This window comes from Rattus norvegicus, chromosome 7 (genome assembly GCF_036323735.1).
Source record: "Rattus norvegicus strain BN/NHsdMcwi chromosome 7, GRCr8, whole genome shotgun sequence".
NCBI classification, from domain to species: Eukaryota; Metazoa; Chordata; class Mammalia; order Rodentia; family Muridae; genus Rattus; species Rattus norvegicus.
In genome coordinates, this window is record NC_086025.1 from 86,931,980 (window position 1) to 86,958,010 (window position 26,031).

Consider the following 26,031-nt stretch of genomic DNA (forward strand, 5'->3'; position numbering starts at 1 on the left):
AAGATTCTTAACTGTGCATAAAAGAGAATATGAAAGCTGCCTGTGAGCTTACACCAGGTCCCAATAGAGCCTCTTCATTAGCATTCCAAACCAGGCTGAAGAAGCTATAGAAAGAATCTTGCAAGCAGAGAAAAATAGGTGATTTTTTTCCCCCTGTTAAGCTTAATCTGATGATTTCAATCTATATATCCTAATGTCTCTCCAGTGTTCTAACCATCTTATTTCTTCTAAAGAACGTTTCTACAGGGAATTAACACAAGTCACTTCTCGTCTGATTAAGCACATCTGTCACAACATAGCAGCTGCTTTCTTAGCACAACAGAATTATCGGGAATCCTAATAGAAAATTTATAAAAGCTTTAAAACACCGGTGGGTTAAAATATACCTTTTCTTAGATTTTTCAACTGAGCTGAAAATCCAGTTAGAGTTTCCTTGAAACAACGACATAAGAAAAATCTCAAAACAGTGGAATTGTTCATAAAAGAATGAATACAATATTATTTTAAGGTTATGTGTAATATTTTTCTTACTTTTTAATTTTATTTATCTATTTTTTTATTAACTTGAGTATTTCTTATATACATTTCGGGTGTTATTCCCTTTCCCAGTTTCCGGGCAAACATCCTCCTAATGCCTCCCCCTCCCCTTCTTTATGGGTGTTCCCCTCTCCATCCTCCCCCGCTTGCCGCCCTCCCCCAACAATCTAGTTCACTGGGGATTCAGTCTTAGCAGGACCCAGAGCTTCCCCTTCCACTGGTGCTCTTACTAGGATGTTCATTGCTACCTATGAGGTCAGAGTCCAGGGTCAGTCCATGTATAGTCTTTAGGTAGTGGCTTAGTCCCTGGAAGCTCTGGTTGCTTGGCATTGTTGTACATATGGGGTCTCGAGCACCTTCAAGCTCTTCCAGTTCTTTCTCTGATTCCTTCAGCGGGGGTCCTATTCTCAATTCAGTGGTTTGCTGCTGGCATTCGCCACTGTATTTGCTGTATTCTGGCTGTGTCTCTCAGGAGAGATCTACATCCGGCTCCTGTTGGTCTGCACTTCTTTGCACCATCCATCTTGTCTAATTGGATGGCTGTATATGTATGGGCCACATGTGGGGCAGGCTCTGAATGGGTGTTCCTTCAGTCTCTGTTTTAATCTTTGCCTCTCTCTTCCCTGCCAAGGGTATTCTTGTTCCCCTTTTAAAGAAGGAGTGAAGCATTAACATTTTGATCATCCGTCTTGAGTTTCATTTGTTCTAGGCATCTAGGGTAATTCAAGCATTTGGGCTAATAGCCACTTATCAATGAGTGCATATCATGTGTGTTTTTCTGTGATTGGGTTACCTCACTCAGGATGATATTTTCCAGTTCCAACCATTTGCCTACGACTTTCATAAAGTCATTGTTTTTGATAGCTGAGTAAATTCCATTGTGTAGATGTACCACATTTTCTGTATCCATTCCTCTGTTGAAGGGCATCTGGGTTCTTTCCAGCTTCTGGCTATTATAAATAAGGCTGCTATGAACATAGTGGAGCATGTGTCTTTTTTATATGTTGGGGCATCTTTTGGGTATATGCCCAAGAGAGGTATAGCTGGATCCTCAGGCAGTTCAATGTCCAATTTTCTGAGGAACCTCCAGACTGATTTCCAGATGGTTGTACCAGTCTGCAATCCCACCAAAAATGGAGGAGTGTTCCTTTTTCTCCACATCCTCGCCAGCATCTGCTGTCACCTGAGTTTTTGATCTTAGCCATTCTCACTGGTGTGAGGTGAAATCTAAGGGTTGTTTTGATTTGCATTTCCCTTATGACTAAAGATGTTGAACATTTCTTTAGGTGTTTCTCAGCCATTTGGCATTCCTCAGCTGTGAATTCTTTGTTTAGCTCTGAACCCCATTTTTTAATAGGGTTATTTGTCTCCCTGCGGTCTAACTTCTTGAGTTCTTTGTATATTTTGGATATAAGGCCTCTATCTGTTGTAGGATTGGTAAAGATCTTTTCCCAATCTGTTGGTTGCCGTTTTGTCCTAACAACAGTGTCCTTTGCCTTACAGAAGCTTTGCAGTTTTATGAGGTCCCATTTGTCGATTCTTGATCTTAGAGCATAAGCCATTGGTGTTTTGTTCAGGAAATTTTTTCCAGTGCCCATGTGTTCCAGATGCTTCCCTAGTTTTTCTTCTATTAGTTTGAGTGTATCTGGTTTGGTGTGGAGGTCCTTGATCCACTTGGACTTAAGCTTTGTACAGGGTGATAAGCATGGATCGATCTGCATTCTTCTACATGTTGACCTCCAGTTGAACCAGCACCATTTGCTGAACATGCTATCTTTTTTCCATTTGATGGTTTTGGCTCCTTTGTCAAAAATCAAGTGCCCATAGGTGTGTGGGTTCATTTCTGGGTCTTCCATTCGGTTCCATTGGTCTATCTGTCTGTCTCTGTATCAATACCATGCAGTTTTTATCACTATTGCTCTGTAATACTGCTTGAGTTCAGGAATAGTGATTCCCCCTGAAGTCCTTTTATTGTTGAGGATAGTTTTAGTTATCCTGGGTTTTTTGTTATTCCAGATGAATTTGCAAATTGTTCTGTCTAGCTCGTTGAAGAATTGGATTGGTATTTTGATGGGGATTGCATTGAATCTGTAGATCGCTTTTGGTAAAATGGCCATTTTTACTATATTAATCCTGCCAATCCATGAGCATGGGAGATCTTTCCATCTTCTGAGGACTTCTTCAATTTCTTTCTTCAGAGTCTTGAAGTTCTTATTGTACAAATCTTTTACTTCCTTGGTTAAAATCACACCGAGGTACTTTATATTATTTGGGTCTATTATGAAGGGTGTCGTTTCCCTAATTTCTTTCTCGGCTTGTTTCTCTTTTGTGTAGAGGAAGGCTACTGATTTATTTGAGTTAATTTTATACCCAGCCACTTTGCTGAAGTTGTTTATCAGCTTTAGTAGTTCTCTGGTGGAACTTTTGGCATCACTTAAATATACTATCATATCATCTGCAAATAGTGATATTTTGACTTCTTCTTTTCCGATCTGTATCCTCCTTTTGTTGTCTGATTGCTCTGGCTAGAACTTCAAGAAGTATATTGAATAAGTAGGGAGAGAGTGGGCAGCCTTGTCTAGTCCCTGATTTTAGTGGGATTGCTTCAATTTCTCTCCATTTAGTTTAATGTTAGCAACTGGTTTGCTGTATATGGCTTTTACTATGTTTAGGTATGGGCCTTGAATTCCTATTCTTTCCAGGACTTTTATCATGAAGGGGTGTTGAATTTTGTCAAATGCTTTCTCAGGATCTAATGAAATGATCATGTGGTTTTGTTCTTTCAGTTTGTTTATATAATGGATCACGTTGATGGTTTTCCGTATATTAAACCATACCTGCATGCCTGGGATGAAGCCTACTTGATCATGGTGGATGATTGTTTTGATGTGCTCTTGGATTCGGTTTGCCAGAATTTTATTGAGTATTTTTGCATCGATATTCATAAGGGAAATTGGTCTGAAGTTCTCTTTCTTTGTTGGGTCTTTGTGTGGTTAAGGTATAAGAGTAATTGTGGCTTCACAGAAGGAATTCGGTAGTGCTCCATATGTTTCAATTTTGTGGAATAATTTGGATAATATTGGTACGAGGTCTTCTATGAAGGTCTGATAGAATTCTGCACTAAACCCGTCTGGACCTGGGCTCTTTTTGGTTGGGAGACCTTTAATGACTGCTTCTATTTCCTTAGGAGTTATGGGGTTGTTTAACTGGTTTATCTGTTCCTGATTTAACTTCGGTACCTGGTATCTGTCTAGGAAATTGTCCATTTCCTGCAGATTTTCAAGTTTTGTTGAATATAGGCTTTTATAGAAAGATCTGATGATTTTTTGAATTTCCTCTGAATCTGTAGTTATGTCTCCCTTTTAATTTCTGATTTTGTTAATTTGGACACACTCTCTGTGTCCTCTCGTTAGTCTGGCTAAGGGTTTATCTATGTTGTTGATTTTCTCAAAGAACCAACTTTTGGTTCTGTTGATTCTTTCTATGGTCCTTTTTGTTTCTACTTGGTTGATTTCAGCTTTGAGTTTGATTATTTCCTGCCTTCTACTCCTCCTGGGTGTATTTGCTTCTTTTTGTTCTAGAGCTTTTCGGTGTGCTGTCAAGCTGCTGACATATGCTCTTTCCTGTTTCTTTCTGCAGGCACTCAGCGCTATGAGTTTTCCTCTTAGCACAGCTTTCATTGTGTCCCATAAGTTTGGGTATGTTGTACCTTCATTTTCAATAAATTCTAAAAAGTCTTTAATTTCTTTCTTTATTTCTTCCTTGACCAGGTTATCATTGAGTAGAGCATTGTTCAATTTCCACGTATATGTGGGCATTCTTCTCTTATTGTTATTGAAGACCAGTTTTAGGCCGTGGTGGTCTGATAGCACGCATGGGATTATTTCTATCTTTCTGTACCTGTTGAGGCCCGTTTTTTGACCAATTATATGGTCAATTTTGGAGAAAGTACCATGAGGAGCTGAGAAGAAGGTATATCCTTTTGCTTTAGGATAGAATGTTCTGTAAATATCTGCTAAGTCCATTTGGCTCATGACTTCTCTTAGTCTGTCTACGTCTCTGTTTAATTTCTGTTTCCATGATCTGTCCACTGATGAGAGTGGGGTGTTGAAATCTCCTATAGTATTGTGTGAGGTGCAATGTGTGTTTTGAGCTTTAGTAAGGTTTGTTTTACATATGTAGGTGCCCTTTTATTTGGGGCATAGATATTTAGGATTGAGAGTTCATCTTGGTGGATTTTTCCTTTGATGAATATGAAGTGTCCTTCCTTATCTTTTTTGATGAATTTTAGTTGAAAATTGATTTTATTTGATATTAGAATGGCTACTCCAGCTTGCTTCTTCTGACCATTTGCTTGTAAATTTGTTTTCCAGCCTTTTACTCTGAGGTAGTGTCTGTCTTTGTCTCTGAGGTGTGTTTCCTGTAGGTAGCAGAATGCAGTGTCCTCGTTGCGTATCCAGTTTGTTAATCTATGTCTTTTTATTGGGGAGTTGAGGCCATTGATGTTGAGAGATATTAAGGAATAGTGATTATTGCTTCCCGTTATATTCATATTTGGATGTGAGGTTATGTTTGTGTGCTTTTCTTCTCTTTGTTTTGTTGCCAAGACGATTAGTTTCTTGCTTCTAGGGTATAGCTTGCCTCCTTATGTTGGGCTTTACCATTTATTATCCTTTGTAGTGCTGGATTTGTAGAAACATATTGTGTAAATTTGGTTTTGTCATGGAATATCTTGGTTTCTCCATCTATTTTAATTGAGAGTTTTGCAGGATACAATAACCTGGGCTGGCATTTGTGTTCTCTTAGGGTCTGTATGACATCTGTCCAGGATCTTCTAGCTTTCATAGTTTCTGGATGAAAAGTCTGGTGTGATTCTGATAGGTCTGCCTTTATATGTTACTTGACCTTTTTCCCTTACTGCTTTTAATATTCTTTCTTTATTTGGTGCGTTTGGTGTTTTGACTATTATGTGACGTGAGGTGTTTCTTTTCTGGTCCAATCTATTTGAAATTCTGTAGGCTTCTTGTATGTTTATGGGCATCTCTTTCTTTAGGTTAGGGAAGTTTTCTTCTATGATTTTGTTGAAGATATCAACTGGTCCTTTGAGCTGGGAGTCTTCACTCTCTTCTATACCTATTATCCTTAAGTTTGATGTTCTTAATGAGTCCTGGATTTCTTGTATGTTTTGGACCAGTAGCTTTTTTTGCTTTACATTATCTTTGACAGTTGAGTCAATTATTTCTATGGAATCTTCTGCTCCTGAGATTCTCTCTTCCATCTCTTGTATTCTGTTGGTGAAGCTCGTATCTACAGCTCCTTGTCTCTTCTTTTGGTTTTCTATATCCAGGGTTTTTTCCATGTGTTCTTTCTTGATTGCTTCTATTTCCATTTTTAATTCCTTCAACTGTTTGATTGTGTTTTCCTGGAATTCTTTCAGGGATTTTTGTGTCTCCTCTCTATGGGCTTCTACTCGTTTATTTATGATTTTCTGGAATTCTTTCAGGGATTTTTGTGACTCCTTTCTATGGGCTTCTACTTGTTTATTTATGATTTCCTGGAATTGTTTCAGAGATTTTTGTGATTCCTCTCTGTAGGCTTCTACTTGTTCTCTAAGGGAGTTGTTCACGTCTTTCTTGAAGTCCTCCAGCATCCTGATCAAATATGATTTTGAAACTAGATCTTGCTTTTCTTGTGTGTTTGGATACTCCGTGTTTGCTTTGGTGGGAGAATTGGGCTCCGATGATGCCATGTAGTCTTGGTTTCTGTTGCTTGGGTTCCTGCGCTTGCCTCTCGCCATCAGATTATCTCTAGTGTTACTTTGTTCTGCTATTTCTGACAGTGGCTAGACTGTCCTATAAGCCTGTGTGTCAGGAGTGCTGTAGACTCCTGTTTTCTTTCAGCCAGTTATGGGGACAGAGTGTTCTGCTTTCGGGCGTGTAGTTTTTCCTATCTACAGGCCTTCAGCTGTTCCTGTGGGCCTGTGTCTGGTGTTCACCAGGCAGGTCACTTGCAGCAGAAAAGTTGGTCTTACCTGTGGTCCCGAGGCTCAAGTTTGCTCGTGGGGTGCTGCCTACGAGCTCTCCGTGGTGACAGCAACCAGGAAGATCTGCTCCGCTGCTTCCGGGAGCCTCCGTGCACCAGGGTTCCAGATGGCGTTTGGTGTTTTCCTCTGGTGTCAGAGATGTGTGCAGAGTGCAGTCTCTTCTGGTTTCCCAGGCATGTCTGCCTCTCTGTAGGTTTAGCTCTCCCTCCCACGGGATTTGGGTGCAGAGAACTGTTTATCTGGTCTGTTTCCTTCAGGTTCCAGCGGTGTCTCAGGCGCAGGGGTCCTGCTGCTCCTGGGCCCTCCCCCACGGGAACCCAGAGGCCTTATACAGTTTCCTCTTGGGCCAGGGATGTGGGCAGGGGTGGGCAGTGTTGGTGGTCTCTTCTGCTCTGCAGCCTCAGGATTTCCCACCTGACCAGGCAGTGAGGTCTCTCTCCCACAGGGTTTGGGAGCAGAGAGCTGCTGCAGGCCGGGATCTGTGGATTTGGGACTCCTGGTAAACACAGGAAGTGCCCGGTCCTAAAGGAATTTTGCCTCTGTGTGTCCTGAGTTCACCAGGCAGGTCTCTTGCAGCAGAAAAGTTGGTCTTACCTGTGGTCCCAAGGCTCAAGTTTGCTCGTGGGGTGCTGCCTATGAGCTCTCCGCGGTGGCAGCAACCAGGAAGATTTGCGCCGCCCTTTCTGGGAGCCTCCGTGCACCAGGGTTCCAGATGGCATTTGGTGTTTTCCTCTGGTGTCAGAGATGTGTCTATTTATCTATTTTTATTCATCATTTTTTTTTACATTTCAAATGATATCCCTTCCCAGTTACCTCTCCACAACCCTCATCTTTTCCCTCTTCTCCCTTCTCCCCTTTGCCTCTGTGAGTGTACTCCTCCACCCACCTATCCACTCTCATCTCACCACTCTAGTGTTCTCCTAACCTGGAGCATCAAATCTTCATAGCACCAAGGGCCTCCCCTCCCACTGATGTCAGATAAGGCCATCCTTTGCTACATATGTATCTGGATCCATGGATCCCTCCACATATACTCTTTGGCTTGTGGTTTAGTCACTGGGAGCTCTGGGTTGTCCAGTTAGTTGATATTGTTTTTTTTTATAGGGTTGTAATCCCTGTCACCTCCTTCAGTCTTTCTCCTAGCTCTTCCACTGGAGTCCCAGGTCTCAGTCCAATAGTTGGCTGTGAGTATCTGCATTTATATGGGTCAGGCATTGGTAGAACCTCTCAGAGAACAGCCACACCAGGCTCCTGTCAGCAATCGCTTCTTGGCATCAGCAATAGTATCAGGTTTGCTGTCTGTAGATGGATGGATCCATAGGTGGGGAGATCTCTGGATGGCCTTTCTTTCAGCCTTTATCCTATTATTTTGTCTCTGTCTTTCCTTTGGACAGGAACATTACTGGGTTAATATTTTTGAGATGGGTGGGTGGCCCCACCCCTCAATTGGGGCCGTGCCTATCTACTGGAGGTGGTCGCTACAGCTTCTAGCTCCCCCTTTGCTGGCTATTTCAGCTAATGTCATCTCTGTTGGGTCCTGGGAGCCACTTGATTCCCTGGTGTCTGGGACTTTCTAATGACTTCTCCCAGTTCCCCCTCCCACCACTGCTACATATTTCATTCAATTCCCTGACACTCTGTATTTCTCTCCTGTCTCTTCCAATACCAGATCCTGTCCCCACCCCCCCTTTTCTCTTCCCTTCTGTCTCCCTTTCAGGACCCTCCTTCCCTCTTCCTCCTGTGATTATTTTGTTCCCCCTTCTATGTAGGATTGAAGCATCCACACTTCGGTCTTCCTTCTTCTTAAGCTGCATATGGTTTGTGGGTTGTATTGTGGGTATTCCGAATTTTTGGGCTAATATCTACTTTTCAGTGAGTACATACTATGTGTGTTCTTTTGTGTCTGCGTTACCTCACTGAGGATGAAATTGTCTAGTTCCATCCATTTGCCTGGAAATTTCATGAAGTCATTGTTTTTAATAGCTGAGTAGTACTCCATTGTGTAAATGTACCACATTTTATGTATCCATTCTTCTGTTGAGGGACATTTGTGTTGTCCCCAGCTTCTGACTATTATAAATAAGGCTGCTATGAACATAGTGCAGCATATGTCTTTGCTATATGTTGGATCATCTTTTGGGTTTATGCCCATTAGCTTGGTCTTTAGGTAAAAATATTTCCAGTCTTCTCAGGAAATGCCAGATTAATTTCCAAAGTGGTTTTACCAATGGAGCAATGGAGGAGTGTTCCTCTTTCACCACATCCTCTCGCCACCACATCCTTTCACCACACCACAGCATCTGATGTCACCTGTGTTTTTGATCTTCGATTTTCTGATTGGTGTGAGGTAGAATCTCAGGGTTACTTTGATTTGGATGTTGAATATTTCTTTAAGCACTTCTCCGCTATTCTTCAGTTGAGAATTCTTTGTTTACCTCTTTATCCCATTTTTTGAGACACATTGTTCTTTTATTTGAAAAATATATTGGGAAGAAGGGAGCACTAGAGAGATGGCTCAGTAGCTAAGAGCACTGGCTGCTGGTGAAGAAGGCCTAGATTCAGTTTTCAGCTCACAACTGGCTGGTACACTTCTCTTTCACTCTCGTTGACCTTGGTGGTCACACTTGGTACACTTGGTGCACATTTTTATGTGCAGGCAAAACACCCATGCATATATAAAATCTATGTATGTGAAATTGAAGGGCTTTTGTTGTGTTTTATGGTGTTTGTTTTTGTTTCTTTGCTCCTGTGCCTTTCTTTCTTTTTTTTCCCTTTCTTTTTTTAATTAGATTTCTTAAATTTACATTTCAAATGCTATCCCCTATTCTGGCTTCCCGGACAGAAGCCCTCTATCCCATTCCCCTCCCCTCCTTCTATAAAGGTGTTTCCCTCCCCATCCATCCCCTTTCCCGCCCCTCCCCCACCCCCACCCAACATTCCCCTACCTGGAGGTCCAACCTTGGCAGGACCAAGGGCTTCTCTTTCCACTGGTGTCCAACAAGGCCTTCCTCATTATTATTTGGGGTATTTAGTTCTATGGAGTCTAACTTCACTAAAGTTAGCGACAAGACATTGCTGACCTCTCTCCCCTTGTCTATTCAATCTAGTATTCAGTGTTCTAGCCAGAGCAATTAGACAACAAAAGGAGATCAAAGGGATACAAATTGGAAAGGAAGAAGTAAAGATATCACTATTTCCAGATGGTATGATAGTATACATAAGCACATAAGCACCCCTCCCTCCAATTCTACCAGAGAACTCCTGAAGCTGTTAAACAACTTCAGCAAACTGGCTGGATTTGACATTAACGCTAACAAATCAGTAGCTTTCCTCTACTCAAAGGATAAATGGGTTGAGAAAGAAATTAGGGAAATGACACCCTTCACAACAGTGCCAAATAGTATAAAATACCTCAGTGTGACTCTAACCAAGCAAGTGGAAGATCTACATGACAAGAACTTCAAGTCACTGAAGAAAGAAATCAAAGAACTCTGAAGATGGAAAGATCTTCCATACACATGGATCAGCAGGATTAGCATAATAAAAAATGGCCATCTTATCAAAAGCAATCTACAGAGTCAATGCAATCCCCATCAAAATCCCAACTCAATTCTTCAAAGAGATATACAGACTAATTCTCAAATTCATCTGAAATAAGAAAAACCCAGGATAGCAAAAGCTCTTCTCAACAATAAAAGAACTTCTGGGGGAATCACCCATCCCTGACCTCAAGCTGTACTATAGAGCAATCATGATAAAAACTGCATGATATTGATACAGAGACAGGTGGATAGATCAATGGAATAGAACTGAAGACCCAGAAATGAACCCACTCCCCATAGTCACTTGACCTTTGACAAAGAAGCCAAAACATCCAGTGGAAAAAGGACAGTGTTTTCAACTGATGATCAGCACGTAGAAGAACAGAAATTGATCTATTCTTATATCCCTGTACAAACTCAAGTCCAAGTGTATCAAGGACCTCCACATAAAACCAGATTCACTGAATCTAATAGAAGAGAAAGTGGGGAAGAGCCTTGAACATATTGGCACAGGGGAAATTTTCCTAAACAGAAAACCAATGGCTCATGTTTTAAGATCACAATGGACAGATGAGACCTCATAAAATTGAAAAGCTTCTGTAAGGCAAAGGGCACTTTCAATAGGACAAAACGGCAACCTGCAGATTGGGAAAAGATCTTTTCCCGCCCTTCATCCAATAGAATGTTTATAGCCAAAATATATAAAGAACTCAAGAAGTTCTGTGTAATTCTCAGTCCGAGCATTAAAAACCAAGATGAGCATAATGGCACCCTCCTGTAATTCCAGCACTCAGAGACTGAGGGAGAAGCGAGGCTGTAAGCCTGAGGCCAGGTATGTCTACCTAACAGGCTCGAGATGAACTTGGGCCACTGGGTGGGATCTTATCTAAAAAAGTTTAAATCTTTCCTTCATAGCAAAATTAGTATGTGTTTAAGATTTTTATTTGATTCATGACTGAGGAAACTGGTAAGCTGATAAATTAATTTAAAAGAAAACCCAACAGCAGACCCAATTGCAAATTGGAATATGTGAAATCAATGCAAATGCAAGGCCACGTTTCCACAGAGGCTGGCAAGCCAAGCAAACCTCTGTGGGACATAATACACATGTAAACCGTTAAAAAGTTTGTTCTAGCAAAATCCCCTTCTTTTTCTCCAGGGACAATATTTCAAGGTCTTCCCTCCTGAGCCCTAAATATATCATGTATTTTCCTTTGTGGGTATGTGAGAAAGCTGAACTTAGAAACTGGGGGAAGAAGAGAATGTCAATAAGCAGTAGAACAATACAGTGCACTAACAGTGAGATGAATGCGATTGCTTGAAAACACAGAATTTTTCACTAAATGTTTTCAGAGGACTGTTGATCATTAGTAAGTGATATCAGATTAGTAATTAAAATTAATAACCAATGCAAAGTGCAGACAAAAGTGGGAAGTTAGTGCACTATTATTTACAGCCCAGAACTGCAAAATATCTCTCTACAGTCAGAATCAGATAATGCAAATGGTGTGACAGTATTTTAAGGGCACAGACTGCCCCCTACCCCTACCCCCATGGATCACCAATTACCTTATTAACTTATTTTTTAAGCCCTCTGAGTGGTAAATGCTCGATAAGTTCCTGATAAACGGATGAATGCTCACTATTTCTCTGCATTAAGTTTGGCCTTTCACACATATCACCCCATTTAATCTTCCCAGTGACCCTTTCAGTTAAACATCATTCTCACGCTACCAATGGGGTAATGCAGTTACTGTGTCTTCAAGGTTGGGGTGAGGTGCATCTAGGAGGATTTGACTCAGAAAACGCTCATTTTGGTTAACATCACTGGACTGGCTACCTCGCTCGAAATCAAGGGGTGTTCATATGTTACATTGATAGGACACGCTCCCTCAATGAACAAGAAACCGTTTATCCTTCTTTTAAGAAAAATAAATAAACAGCCTCCTTCAGCAGACAGGTAAATAATCTTTTTCATAGCTTTCAAGATTAGTAGAGTGTGTGTACCCGGCCTGACTATTTTGTTTCCCTTTGGGCACTCCTTTCGCAGTGTGCAGGGTAATAGAACTCAATGAATTCAATACGACTCATATGTTCAGTCTGTTTTCTCTGACATCAGAACAGCACGCAGAAAAATGGCAGCAGTCCATACTTTAACTGTCTGCATCCTGTGGTCACCCTTCTCAGTAGCACCACAAGGGAGGTACTGGAACCACCTCCCTTGCATAAAAGTGAAGCAAACTGGAGTTCAATGAGCAACTTGCAAAAAAGTCACAAGGTGATGCTGCATCTCTGTGCTTTGACCTGTTCCTGCAACAGCTTCTGTCACCTCCCCAAGGCAGGCTACTGGCTGCGCAGGCTCTTGAGGTTTGCCATGACATTATATGGTTTGTTTGTTGGTTTGTTTTTGTTGTTGTTTTGTTTTGATACAGGGCCTCATGTATCCCAGGCTAGCCTGTAACTCATTAAATAGTTATGGATAACCTCCAACCTCAAACTTTACCATTTCAACCTCTCGAGTCATAAGATTATAAATGTGTGAAACCACACTTGGTTTTTGTGGTGCTGGGGGACCAAAAGCAGGCCTCTGTATTGCTGAGACAGGCACTCTACCAACTTAGCGATGCTCCTGGCCCCATCTAATTTTTTCATTAATTTATTTATTTACTTTATGTTTTAATATCAGTCCACTCTCTCCTCCCAGTGCCCCCTCACACAGTTTCTCCTCCCACAGTAAGTTTTTATGAGTGTCTCTTCCCTGATTATCATCATGGCTCCAAAGGCACTGGGATTCCAATAACTTCTACCATCAAGGAGGCTGATCCTGCAGCCTGGTCCCAACTCTGGAAGTTAGTTTCTGGCCATGTAGGACTTGGGATGATTTAGGAACCACACTAATCCAAAGGAGCAAAAGTTGGAGTTCAAGGGGGTGAGGATGGTGTTCTGGGGCTTTCAACAGGCGAAAAACAAAAAGTTGTGGACCAAATCATTTTCACTGTTACCTCCAAGTATCCAAATAATTCCCTGCTTTCTTTGCTTTCCAGAAAACAGGATGGTCTTCGAAGTCACAGGATTTCCTTAAAAAATGTTTAGAACTCCTCTAGATAAGACTTGACATAAATAACACAGTTTTGCAGGTAGAGTGGTTGGCATGGTGGCTTATTTATACCATTTAATTTTCCCAACTCTGATATTTTAAGACTATCTTTATCTTGGGGTTAAAGACGTGAGGTTGACTTCTTTGCTGGAGTAAGCAGTTTTACCTTACTCAGCCCTGTGGTAATTTACTGACACAATGGGTGTTTTGTGGATACCAAAGAAGCTCCACAGAGCACCGTGACAGGCGTACAACACATACCTAGTTCCCATTCCTTTTTTCAGGTCACTTGGTTGAGCACTTGGTTACTTCCTCAACGCTAAGGTCATTCACTCTGAGGGTACTGTTCATCTTCCCTGTATAAGCCTTTACGAGACTCATCTGTCTCCTGGGGGCATGTCATAATTCCCACAATTAATAAGTGAGACCTCCACTCTCCAGTAAGATTGTGAAGAGGCAGTACCATTACCATCTTGCAGGAGTTAAGGAACAATAAGCAGCCATTATCTGATGGAGATAACTATTACCAAGCAAATGGATGCTAATAGACTGATCACTCTTGGCATGGATCAACAGACCCTCTGTGGGCTTTTCTTACGGGTATACTTTAAGACAAAGGATAGGATATCAAGTCTAGACACTTCAAAGCTATGTGTCCTCACTACCTTTAGGATTCTAGGAATTTCATTCTAAAGGGCCATTAGCAGAGGTTTGGGGATATACAGAAAATGACTCTTTTTTGAGTTAGAATTTCACCCTTTGTTAAATCAGCTTGAGCCATACCTGGACATGTTTATTGTGTAATTACTCATTACTTAAATAGCAAGACTCTAAAGTGATCCAGATATACAGTTTCAAAAATCTTGAGAGTCTAGAACCCTGTTTCCATGATAGCCTTCCTTAATGAGTGAAGTATGTAAGATAGCCATGATGGGGGCTGCTCTTGATGATACTCTCCCCTATACCTGATATTCCTCACACTTGTTTCTCTATGGCTCAGGGGTGCCATTGAATTCGCTCTGAGAACCCCCCTCCAAATTTTATCTAGGGAGGTGTGAGATCTGCTCCAGACAGCAGAGTCGCAAGTGAAGTCCAGATATGTTCCTCCTGCTGTAGTGGTGGGCATGAGGGTGGGTATATTCACTTCCTCACCCATGCCATCTCCTGCCACGAGGAGTGATAGCAAAGGCCTCTGCAGCAATTCCACCATCCTGCTTTTCTGCTTTCAAATCCTTCTTAATCTCTTCAGTGGAAGGTTTTCATATCCGTGATAGAAAAGTAGTTTCACTATGTGATTTAAACGTGTTTATCTTAGTGACAATTTCACTTTAGAAACTTAGGCACCCTTGGTTTGGGACCAAGCAGAGTGGGCCTCACTTTGTGTGACAGGATATGCTTGGTTTGGCAGGGAAAGTGACTTTCTACTATTGACTCTCTCACATAATCAGTTACACACGTGTAGCTAATCAGTCAGAAAAGTCAATCTGCTTGGTCTAATTAGAGAAAAAAGGGAAAGATTCTCCCACAGAGAAACACTGCATCTTCACAAAATCCCCAACCAAGTTGACCTGAACGACTTTCTCTCTTCACCAGGACTGAGGTGTTCTTGCTTACTCTAGGATCCACCAACTCTGCCTGCCCCATATACTTGCATTAAATATTCAAAACCTACTTTCATCCACTAACTACCTGATTCATTCAATATCATGATTCATGCTGTCTGGAATTTATTACCTATTTTAAAGCAAAGTTATACCAGGAAACTTCTGCAGGAAGATTTTTGTGTACGGGTAGAGAACGGCCATTGTGATGGGAGGGGAGGGGGAATGGAATGAGAGGAGCCTTGGATACTGCAGACTTTACCAGTTATGTCATGTTGCTTGAATGACTCACTGTAGATGTGATACTGATTTGGACAGTGTTTCTTCAGCCACTTGCACACATCCTGCTGGGTCCACAGGGCCACCGGTTTTGACAGCTTCACTGTAGCTGACTATGAAGAAAGAAAGAAGTATGTTAATGGTGCCCCATGCCTAGAAAGGCGCTTATGTTCAACATCCTAAGTGTGCTAGGTAAAGGCCATAGCCTGAATTCTCTGAAGAGACATACATGACTCTTATTTTCCCCTAACTTCTGCAACCTTGCTCAATATTGAACACACACACACACACACACACACACACACACACACACACACACACACAGAGAGAGAGAGAGAGAGAGAGAGAGAGAGAGAGAGAGAGAGAGAGAGAGAGAGAGGATGTAAGAAACAGCAATGTAAAATTTTATTTGTTTTTGGGGTTATTATTTCTGCTGGGAAAACCTCTCGCAAGTAGAATTTTCCAAATACTCTAGCAACAAGATAATAGGGTTGCTAAGCAAACACCTAAGGCTTTAGGGGTAAAATAGCCATTGCCAAATGCTTTTCTCTGTTTGCTGGGGGTGTCTAGGTCTCCTCTCTGAACCTCCTGGTGCCTACTATAGCACTTGGCCCAGCAGGCGAGAATAATTATTTCGGAACTGAATGTTAGAGAACTTAGACACCAGCATACTAAAAAGTGCTAGTCTGCCTGGGGGCTCTGGACTCAGGGTGGTCCTGTAGAGCCCAGGAACATTAGTCATGCCACAGTGTGAAAGCAAGGAGTCAATTCTGCCAGCATGTGGGGAATGGTAATAAGATAATGGGAATCCTTAGGCTTTATATAGAAGCCAACTAGTCAAGGCCTTTTACTGCTCACTGCATCTTCCAGTGATCATAAGTCATGAAAAATAAAAATAAAAATAAGTTAAACAGCCAGGGTGAGAAGAGCCCAGCCTTTGATAAATGGTGGACTGCAAACACAGTTATTAATAAGCTGTAGCTTTGTTGTCTTCCCCATGGATTCCAGAAACTTGGGTTAGGCTAGCTGAAACCACCAACATCAATAATTTTATTTTTATCATTCTGGACCAGTGTTTGCCAAAAGAGTAGGGCTGAAATATCGAGAATTCCTTCAGAGACGTTTATTGGTACAGAGAGCACTTATTTTCTTATATTCTTCTTTTACCCTGTTAGATTAAGGTAAGGAGAACACCTCAAATTGGCAGGAGTGTGAATTATATCTTCCAAGCACTTGTTAAAATTTTATTTTTATTTTACAGAGAAAGACTTGCTCAGTTTCAGAACATTCAACAGAAAATAGTAGGTCTGCCATGCAATTATTCTTTGTTTACTTATTAACCTTTACTTATGGAAATGAAATTCTAAGACAAAATGTATTCTCTGTAGTGTTATCTAGTTTGTTTTATAAAATTTTTGAATTACCGCCCACTGTGTCCCAATTTTAAGAAAAAAATATTAAGGGAGAATGATAAAGATAATAATATATTCACCAAGAAATGGAGAGAAGGGAAGGGAATATGCAACACTTACACTTTTTATTAATATGTTTTTAATGAAATGATTCCTTGGGTCATCACATACAAAATAATTACAAACAATGCTTCCACTTTTTATTTAGTGAAGTGTGATGATTTGAATGCCAAAGGCTCCCACAGGCTCCTACACTTTAATACTTGGTCCCCAGGTAGTAAAACTATTTGGGAAGAATTAGAAGGCTTTGTTGGATATGTTCCACTGTGTGTGGCTTGAGCCATTTCTAGTTCTCCCTGTCTCTCTCTGTCTCTGTCTCTGTGTCTCTGTCTCTGTGTCTCTGTCTCTGTCTCTGTCTCTGTCTCTCTCTCTCTGTCTGTCTCTGTCTCTGTCTCTGTCTCTCTCTCTCTCTCTCTCTCTCTCTCTCTCTCTCTCTTTGTCTGCATTGTGGTTATAGATCCAGATGTGAATTTTCAGTTTTTCTTTTCTTTCCCTTCACCATTTTAGAATCTAACTCTCTGAAACCATAAGCCAAATTAAATATTTCTTTTACAAGGTTGACAATGGTACATGTTTTATCACAGCAAAAGGAGAGTAACCAGGACATCATGTAATAATTTTTAATGCTTATCAAATTTAGTTATAATTTTGTAAAATGATGTCATATATGTATATTTTTAAATGAATGTGTATATACTTTTTGTTATATGACTGCAATTACTTTTTCTGATACTAGCAGCTAATGTTTCTGGCCATTAAACTTCAGCCAGGCATGTGAGCATCCTGACCAATGGAGTACAGTGGAATTTATGCTATATTAGTCCTGAGGCTGGGTCATAAAAGACACAGCTTCTATCTGGCTTCTACTTCAGTGTTCCACCTGGGAGCTCAATCATCACACTGTGAGGAAATCCAGACATGTTATGAGATCATATGTAGGAGTTTCGGTCAATCCCTCTCCTGATATCTGCCATCAATCATTAACACATGAACAAACAAACATCAGAGAATTGTAACCCCAAGTCTTGAGTTCTGGCTGAGGATCACAGACACCATACAGGAGAAGCTTCTCAATGTTCCAAATCAATTCTTGGCTCATTACTAGGATTTCTGGTAGTTTGATCTACAACTCTAGTATTAAGATAAGGAAAGAGCTTCTCTATCACTGCATGTCCCTGAGTGTTCTGCGAGTAACAAGATGGATGTTGGCAAGTATAGGCAGAAAGAGCAACTGAATGATTTAATGAGCTGAGATGATTTTCATTAAATCAGTGTTCTTAGACGTGGCTCACTATTCAGCAGCAGGCTTCAGGTTCAGTCTGACTACTTTTGCCTGTGGTCCCCTGAGCTCATGTGGCTACATCAAATATGGTTGCCTCTGCCAACGGCCCTTTTTCTCCATCTCAGGATGCAACCATTTTTCTTCTTCTATTTGAAAACATATGAACTGTTTTCCTAATTTTGATTAGAGAAGGGATCTTTGGGTTTGAAGAATTCCAGTGAGCACATGTTTTTATAGTTGCTGTTGTTTGATACGGATGTTTAATCTTTTTCATTGGCCCACCATGACATTCCTTCACATGATCCTTCACATGATCAAAAATGCTAGTATTTGAGGACTTTTAGGAAGAAATGCACTTTGTAGCATGTTTCACAACTCAGCCCCTCTCGATCTGGCTCTTTCCTACTCTAAAACTTTCCCCTCAGATTAGCTGAATGAGTTTATAGCTGACACATCATTGCCCTGAAACTCCTGTAAGTTTCTTTGAAGTACAACTAATCACATTTTTTGAAGACTCCTATAAACCAGTCAGAGAAGACTGTAAATTAGGATGGGGAAGGCAGGAGGTTGAAGTTGCTTATACATCAATACATTAAACTTCCTTCTCTTGAAAGGTCATCCTTTAACTTGCTTATTCTCTAAGGAACAGAGGACTCGAGCCCCTCAGCCTGGATTCAGAGGATGATTTACCCAAATGTGTCAACTCAACTCAAAGGATCATCAACAGTCCCTATTGGTGCTTATCTTAAATATATGTCTTTAATCATAAACTCGGTGGTTCTGAAACTAATACCCATGGAGACTCCTCATTTTCCCTTCAGACTACACCCTATTACAATTGATTATAAATTTGGTGATGTATGACTTGATTTGTTTTTTTTTTTCTTTTTTTCGGAGCTGGGGACTAAACCCAGGGCCTTGCGCTTGCTAGGCAAGTGCTCTACCACTGAGCTAAATCCCCAACCCCTGATGTAAGACTTGTAAGAAGTAAACTTGAGCTGGAGACTGTGCAAACTTAATGGGATATGCCCACATGTAAACATAAACAATGAAATGAAGGATGGGATCAAATTTCTCCTATTAAAATACATTGTTTCGTTTCTCCCTAACCAATGGTGATTAAAAGTCATGCCCCTATTTATCAGTGGACCCTTACTCATGGCTACATCGTGAAATTGTTATTAGTCTGCTACACATTAGCTTGTCAAGATATAGAATTAAGGAATGATAATGACAACAATATCCAGTCCACTCTAGCTTAGGTTTGCTCTCCCTGCGCTTCTCTTCAGCAGCACCAGGACGGTCCTCAGTCAGAGCTCCTTGTAGCGTCATCATTAGCTCCTTCCCAACAGCAATCATTTTTTGAGAGTAAATGCCATAAGCTAACGCCTTTGAAGAGCTGACCCTTTACTTCTGCCTGTGAACTGGAACAATAGGGTGAATCTATTATAGTTCCATGCATGAGATTAGCATGTTGCCCTGCATGGGTGTCTCATCTTTCCTCTGCCCTCCTTTCTTTTGCCTCTCTGTGTTCACACTCTTCTTTGTATCCATTACTACACAATCATTTTCTCATTTTTAAAATAGCTGCCAGGTCTTCTTTTTCCCTCACAGTAGGAGTCTAAACCAAAATAATAGTAGTCCAAACAGCTGAGATGAAAGATTTTGTATTTTCTATGAACAGTAAACTAATAGAAAAAAGTTCTGCCCAAAGGCAAACATTAAAAAAACATTTACCCTAGTTCTTTTTCTGTAAGTTCAGTCCTACCACATTATTCCTCAGTTTACAACCCCAGAGACACTTTTGGTTTGTTTTGCTGCCCTGAAAGAGGCCCGAGGCAGTTTATTATCTTAACCTCTGTGCATTGGGACATGAAGTAGGATTCCAGACATTTCCTTTCTAAACCAGTTCTGGTCTTTATATTGACAAAGTGAAATTTCACACACTTTTCCTTTCTCTTTTACAGGGAGACTTTATGCAAGACTCATATCCTCAAGGGAAAGGTCGTTTGCAAAATATGATTAATTGCAAATTATTCTTATTTGAATTTATCTTGATACAATCATTTTAGCTATGTTCTATAGTAATTTATAATGTGTGTTTAGGCAGAGAAAGTGTGAACACAGGAAGGCAAAGGAAAGGAGGTCAGGACAAGGATGAGACACCTGTGTAGGTCCCGATCTTACCTTCTGCCGCAGACCATATGCTCACGCATGAGGATAGATTTAGTCTGCTGTTCCAATTCACACACAGAAGTAAAGTGTCAGCCTTCATAGGTATCAGTTGATGGTATTTACTCTCCAAACCTGATTGCTGTTGGGATGGAGCTCTGACTGAGGAGTGTCCTGGTGCTACAGAAGAGAAGTGGAGGGAGAGCAAATCTAAAAACTAGAGTGCTATCATTATGACTCCTTAATGCTACACCTTGACAAGCTAATGTGTAGCAGAGAAATAACAATTTCACAATGCAACTTTGGTTAAGAATCAGCTGATAAATAGGGTCATGATGTTTAATCACCATTGATTTGTGAGATATGAAACCGTGTATTTGAATAGTAGGAACTCAGTGCCACCCTCCATTTCATTTTATGTAGTAAATTTCAAGCTTGCCAAGAAAAAAATGAAGCTTTTCTCCTAAGCAATTTAATAATTAAATGCTCTAAAGAAACTTAGTATTGAAGAAACACATTACAAAATGCCTTTAAGAGCAGATTTTATTTTTTAATTTAGTTACCTCTTATCTTTTTGTGCAATACAAATGCTCTCTTAATTTGCTTGGTTTCGAGTTATAAGAGAACACTGTAATTGCTAGCATGTAATTACTGTGTAAAGTCTTTCCTGGATGAGCTTGTATCAGGCCTAAATTGTTGACTGTGAAAGACCAGAGAGCTTAGTTCTTTCATAGTCGTTGGCAGGACAAAGTGAGACTTACAGATGACTACCAGAAAGTGGTAAATATGGCTCCAGCATCATTATAAGTCATTATAGAAGCTGTAGGAGCTTCCTTCCTTCACTTTCCTGAAGTGTCCTGTCTTAGTTGCTTGTCTATTTCTGTGATAAGACACCAAGGGCAGGGCAACTTAAAGGAGAAAGAGTTTATTTTTGGGTTTACAGTTCCAAGGGGTGAGTTTGTATCCATTGTGGTAGAAAGCATGCCAGCAAGCAGGCATCATGTGTTAGAGCAGTCGCTGACATCTAACATGACCGTGGGACAGAGAGAACATACTGGGAATAGCGTGGGCTTCTGAAATCTCATAACCCTTCCCAGTGATACACCTCATCAAACAAGGACACACCTTCTAATCTTTCTCCATCTTTCTCATCACCATATACCCAAGTATTCAGAACCTAAGTCTATAGGGGGCCACTTTTATTCAAACCAACACATTCCCATTCTTTAGCTCCTGTTCTCTTTAGCTGACTGCTCTTGTGTGATCATATTCAAGATTGTAGAAAGAAAAGAGAGGAGAGAAGAAAACACACATTTATATATAATAAACAATGTCTACTTTAGAGACTTTAAATGCTCATTTATTAAGGAAACAATCTCTGAATATGAAAAAGAAATGTGATAGTTCACAAACACTTGAAATAATTAACTTAAAAAGAAGCGCCAATAAAGCCCACTTTAACTCTATCATGGAAAGAGGTTTGTAGAAAATTGTGAAGTTTTTTAACTATTATATTCAGTTGCCAGTCTATGAAGTTCAATTATTTTTTAAATATTATTTTGTGTGCATGTACATGTGTACATGTGCATATGTGTAGGTTAAATATATGTAGTAGCCAGAGGACAAGGTTGGCTGCTATTCCTTAGATACTGTCCATCCTGCTATTTGAGACTGGTCATTTACTGGCCTGGAATTTACTAAATAGACTAGGATGGTTGGGCAGTGAGCCCAGGGATCCATCTGTTTCTTCCCTCCTGGAGCTGAGATCCTAAGTACCTGCTACCTAACTTTGTTTGTTTGTTTGTTTGTTTGTTTGTTTGTTTGTTTTAGTTTTAAGGATCCAATGAGGGTTCTCATGCTCACAAGTCCATTAGGCATTTTATCATCTAACCTATCTCCCTGACCTATAAAGTTCACTTCCTATGGTCATTCTAGGATGTACCTAAATATATTATGACAGCTCTTAAATTACAGGCTTCTCAAAGAGAAGACAACTCCTTGCCAGAATATTTCCAGGAAACGAAGCAGAACATACGTCTTCTTGGTTGATGGAATGCAAGCAAGAGAAGTGTTACTCCACCTTCTTTCATCTTTTAGCTATGTATTGAACATCACCAGAATTGATATCAAACTTCTCAACTGTGTAGAACCCCTCTGTTAACAGCAACATGTGCAACACTTCAAACACACAGTATGGCTTCATTAGCTTTCTAAAATGGGCTAGAAAACTTTTACTCTCCATTGGCTCCAGTAATTTGTTCATACTTCTTTTTTGTTTATCTGAAATGGGAGTATCCTTAGTGATTTTCTACATGCAAACACACACACACACACACACACACACACACACACACACACACACACACACGCATACATACTACTGAGAAGCAGAAATCTAGCTCTTTATTGAGCCACACCGTTGACTTATGCTGAATTTACAGGAAGTCTAAACTTTTGAGTCTTCTTCCAGTGAACTGAATTCAAACTAGAGCTGTTGTGTCTGGCAGGCACATTTTTCTAAACCCCAATTCAATTTTTTTAGGTTTCAATCCATCATTCCAAACATCCACTAACCATTCTGTTGGCTGTCCTCCCACTTTTGTATCAGCCATGAAAATAAAAGTTCTGTGAGGCTTGCGAACTTTTAAGACTATAACAGAGGGTTAAAGACAGAAGGCTAAGGGACCACTGTTCTAGAAGACTACCGTGTTGGACATTAAAATACATAAAAAAGTGAATGTAGGATGGCCCGAAATGTTCTCTTGTTTCTCCACATTGCAGCTCAGTCATGCCCTTGTTCACCCCTCGGTGCTGCAGACTTACAGGCACAGTGAGTCTGCAGACATCTGAGCCATCAATTAGTTTCTGTTTAAAATCTACCACAAGAGTCCAACTCAGTTTAAGAAATCTAAAATAATAGTTAAAACCTTAGAAATATATTAAAAAGTGTGCATATGCATGTGTTCATATGTGTATGTGATTGTATGTGTGGGCATGTCCGTGTGGGCGTGTCTGTGCGGGCATGGGTGTGTGTTCATGTAGGAATGAGGGACTTCACTTAAGGACTGCTGATCATTCCTGAAATTGAAGATAACGGCATGCTCCCTCCTCCTCCCTCTCACTGCTGTTGCTACACAAAACCCGAACAAACATGGATACAGATTCCAGGTTCTTCCTAAAACTCCACAGCTTTCATAATTATCTATATGAAACTACCTATTCATTATAGGTGATGAATCCCAAACTATATTTCCAGCTCACTCTTTTACTACACTGCTGACTCCAATGTGTAATAGACATTTTGCACATCCAGTCCATAACACCACAGAAAACTTATCCAAGATGGAGGTCCCATTCTCTCACCCCAAACTGTTCCGTCTGTCTCTTTCAACACATCATCTGATACAGATTGATCCAAGAGATCCCGCATTGATCAAGATTTCCTCCTCTTATACATAGTCATCTGTTTCTCTTATAGTCCGCATAGAATCTACTGGAGAAACCTGAGGGACGTAGGTTCAGGTACATCAAATTCCATCTCTGCTATCATTTCCACTGGAAGATGTGTCATGCTATACCCAGCCAACTGTATCTGAGGGTTCAGTCCACAACTGAATTCTGTTTTCCTTTAGTCTTCATTTTAAACATTTAAAATGATATGAAAAAGACTTCACTCAATCTCCCTACCCAATGCCATTTTTATTATACTCTTGTAATACATTTTTATCTCACTATGATAGTCTCTTTACTATTTAGAAGTGCCAACAATGCCAAGTTATTTTGCTTCAAATTCTCCTATACATACATGTCTAATTTAATACCTCCATAAGCCTCTGCTCCTATATTCTTTTTTTGTAAGGATTACCACCCATGTCTCTCTGTTTAGAAATCCAACATTCCCCCTTCTGATCCTTCCAGTTCATATTACCTACCTCTCTGTGGCAAGCCATGATGCACACTACAAAATCCACTCATTTTATCTACTGTTTACCACATGACTCATCTCATTGCCTTGTACCTTGCAAAAGGGTTGAGGTCTTTCTCATTCTGTGAGAAATTCCAAGATTTAGAACAGCTTGCTGTACGAGGCACTCAATAATCATCTGGTGAACAAATGGGAGAATTGTCTGGAATGTCACCATACATCATGGCTCCCGTATCCTCAAAGTGTCAGAAAACTGGTTCAAGTCCCAGCTGTGCTCTTGACATTCTCGGGTTGAAGCATCTTTTCTTTGCATTAGATTTTTCTTGTACTGAGCAGAAGTTGCAGAATTTGCAGAAAAAATGCAGTTGGCTAGCACCACAGCACAGCTCACATCTCCCAGTCTCCTTTTTTTTGATTGTCACAGAGACTGATGAGACAAGAGAAGTTTGGCATTTGGAGCCATAAAGGCTTGCAGCCAACCCTGTCAATTACTACTACTAGGGATCTTGAGATAGTCTGTGGACCACTCTGAATATGCTTCTCACTTCAATATATTACAGATAATCCCTACCCTATGGTATGTGAAATCAATAGAAATTGTTCATCTAAGACATTTAAATAGTGCCTGAGTCCACACATACTATGTGTTCAGATAGAATATATTAATCTATCTTCGATGACATTCATATGCTTCCCAATGTATGGATTCTCAAGCCTCATTTGGAATGGCACAGTGAGCACTGCTACTCTTCAGAGGCCAGACAACTTGAGTTGTGGGCACAATGAAATAGTAAAAAGGACACTGATTACATCTGGGGGAGGTGGGAGGTGGGGAACAGTGGGAATAGTGGAAGGGGGAAATGTATTGTATGAGAGAAGAATAAAAAATGAACTTAAAAGAAAGAGAGATAGAAATACAGCTATTAAAGCAGTAGGATTTAGACAACAGTGGATAAAGACAGATGTGGAGGAAAAGCAAGAAAATACACTGAGAAGGAGAGATGGTAAAAGAACAAAGATACCAAATGAAGTATGGTTTGAGTATGTTTTGATATGTTTTTTTCTTAATCAGACAATCCTATCTATTTTGATAACAACACAAATATGACTCTGTAGACTTCTGGAGAAGTTATTCACTGGTTTCTGCCTAAGACTCAAGGTCAGCCTAAGACACACTGCCTAAGACTCACTCCCTCTCTTCAGGTACAGTTCTGTATAAAGTGTCCTACTGACATACCAAAGACAGATCTCAGATCCTGCAAGTATTCACACAGCTATTTATAAAGACACATTATTTACCTGTATGTGCAGATGCTGCAAATCTACTCAGATGTGCAGATGATACTGCTTGACAGTGTTACCAGGGGATGCTTGTAAGCTAGGCTGGCAAAATCTAGTGTCTCCAATGTGCATGCTGTTGACAGTGAGGTTTCTAACAATGAAACCTCCCAGAATAAAGAGGCAATCAACAAGACACATGTTGCATTTAGCAACCTGCATTGCTCTGTTTATCAAGGCCTGTTCTTTCTATTAGCTCAGTTACTCATCTTGTCAAGAGAGATAAAGAGAAAGGACCACACTGTACTTTGAGTCAGTTCTGACTTAATAGAGCAGGAAAACCACCACCCAACCACACAGATGAACACAGCTTTCAAGAGATGTGTACTACACGCAAACAAAGGGATAAATACACTCCATGCATGTCCTATTAGCAAGACTTTAGGTGAATGATAGGTGGAGAAAAGCATGAGAAAAATTCATATGAAAAAATATGAACCATTGCTATTCAATGCTATTGAATAGTATTATTATCATTGTACACTTCTGCGACAATGACTCCAAAATGACAGTAGAGTGGATTGAAAACAATAATGTCTTCATTTCAAAGGGATTGGGTGCAATATGACTAGAAGCTTTCAGTAATAAATTTGCATCTGTTCCCCTATTTCTTGAGTCTGTTGGATAAGCTGAAACCATGTGGCTTACCTTGATGAAAGAGCAAGACATAAATAATGTTCGTTCATGAATGAGATGAACTCTTGAGTGAACTTGCATGTTTTTTGCATTCCTTATTCTTTTGA

The 26,031-nt window shown here is 40.3% G+C and overlaps 1 protein-coding gene across 1 annotated transcript in view; it reads right to left on the reverse strand.

The window, feature by feature from the left end:
• Nucleotides 1-21,900, reverse strand: part of Samd12 (sterile alpha motif domain containing 12) — a 295,171-nt gene extending 273,271 nt beyond the window's left edge. The window contains exons 1-2 of the mRNA NM_001130562.1: nucleotides 21,724-21,900; nucleotides 15,083-15,152 (exon numbers count right to left, since the gene is read on the reverse strand). Of these exons, the coding sequence (NP_001124034.1) occupies nucleotides 15,083-15,152; nucleotides 21,724-21,765 (112 nt within the window). The 5' untranslated portion in view covers nucleotides 21,766-21,900. The remainder of the gene's footprint in view (nucleotides 1-15,082; nucleotides 15,153-21,723) is intronic.
• Between the last annotated feature and the right edge of the window lie 4,131 nt (nucleotides 21,901-26,031).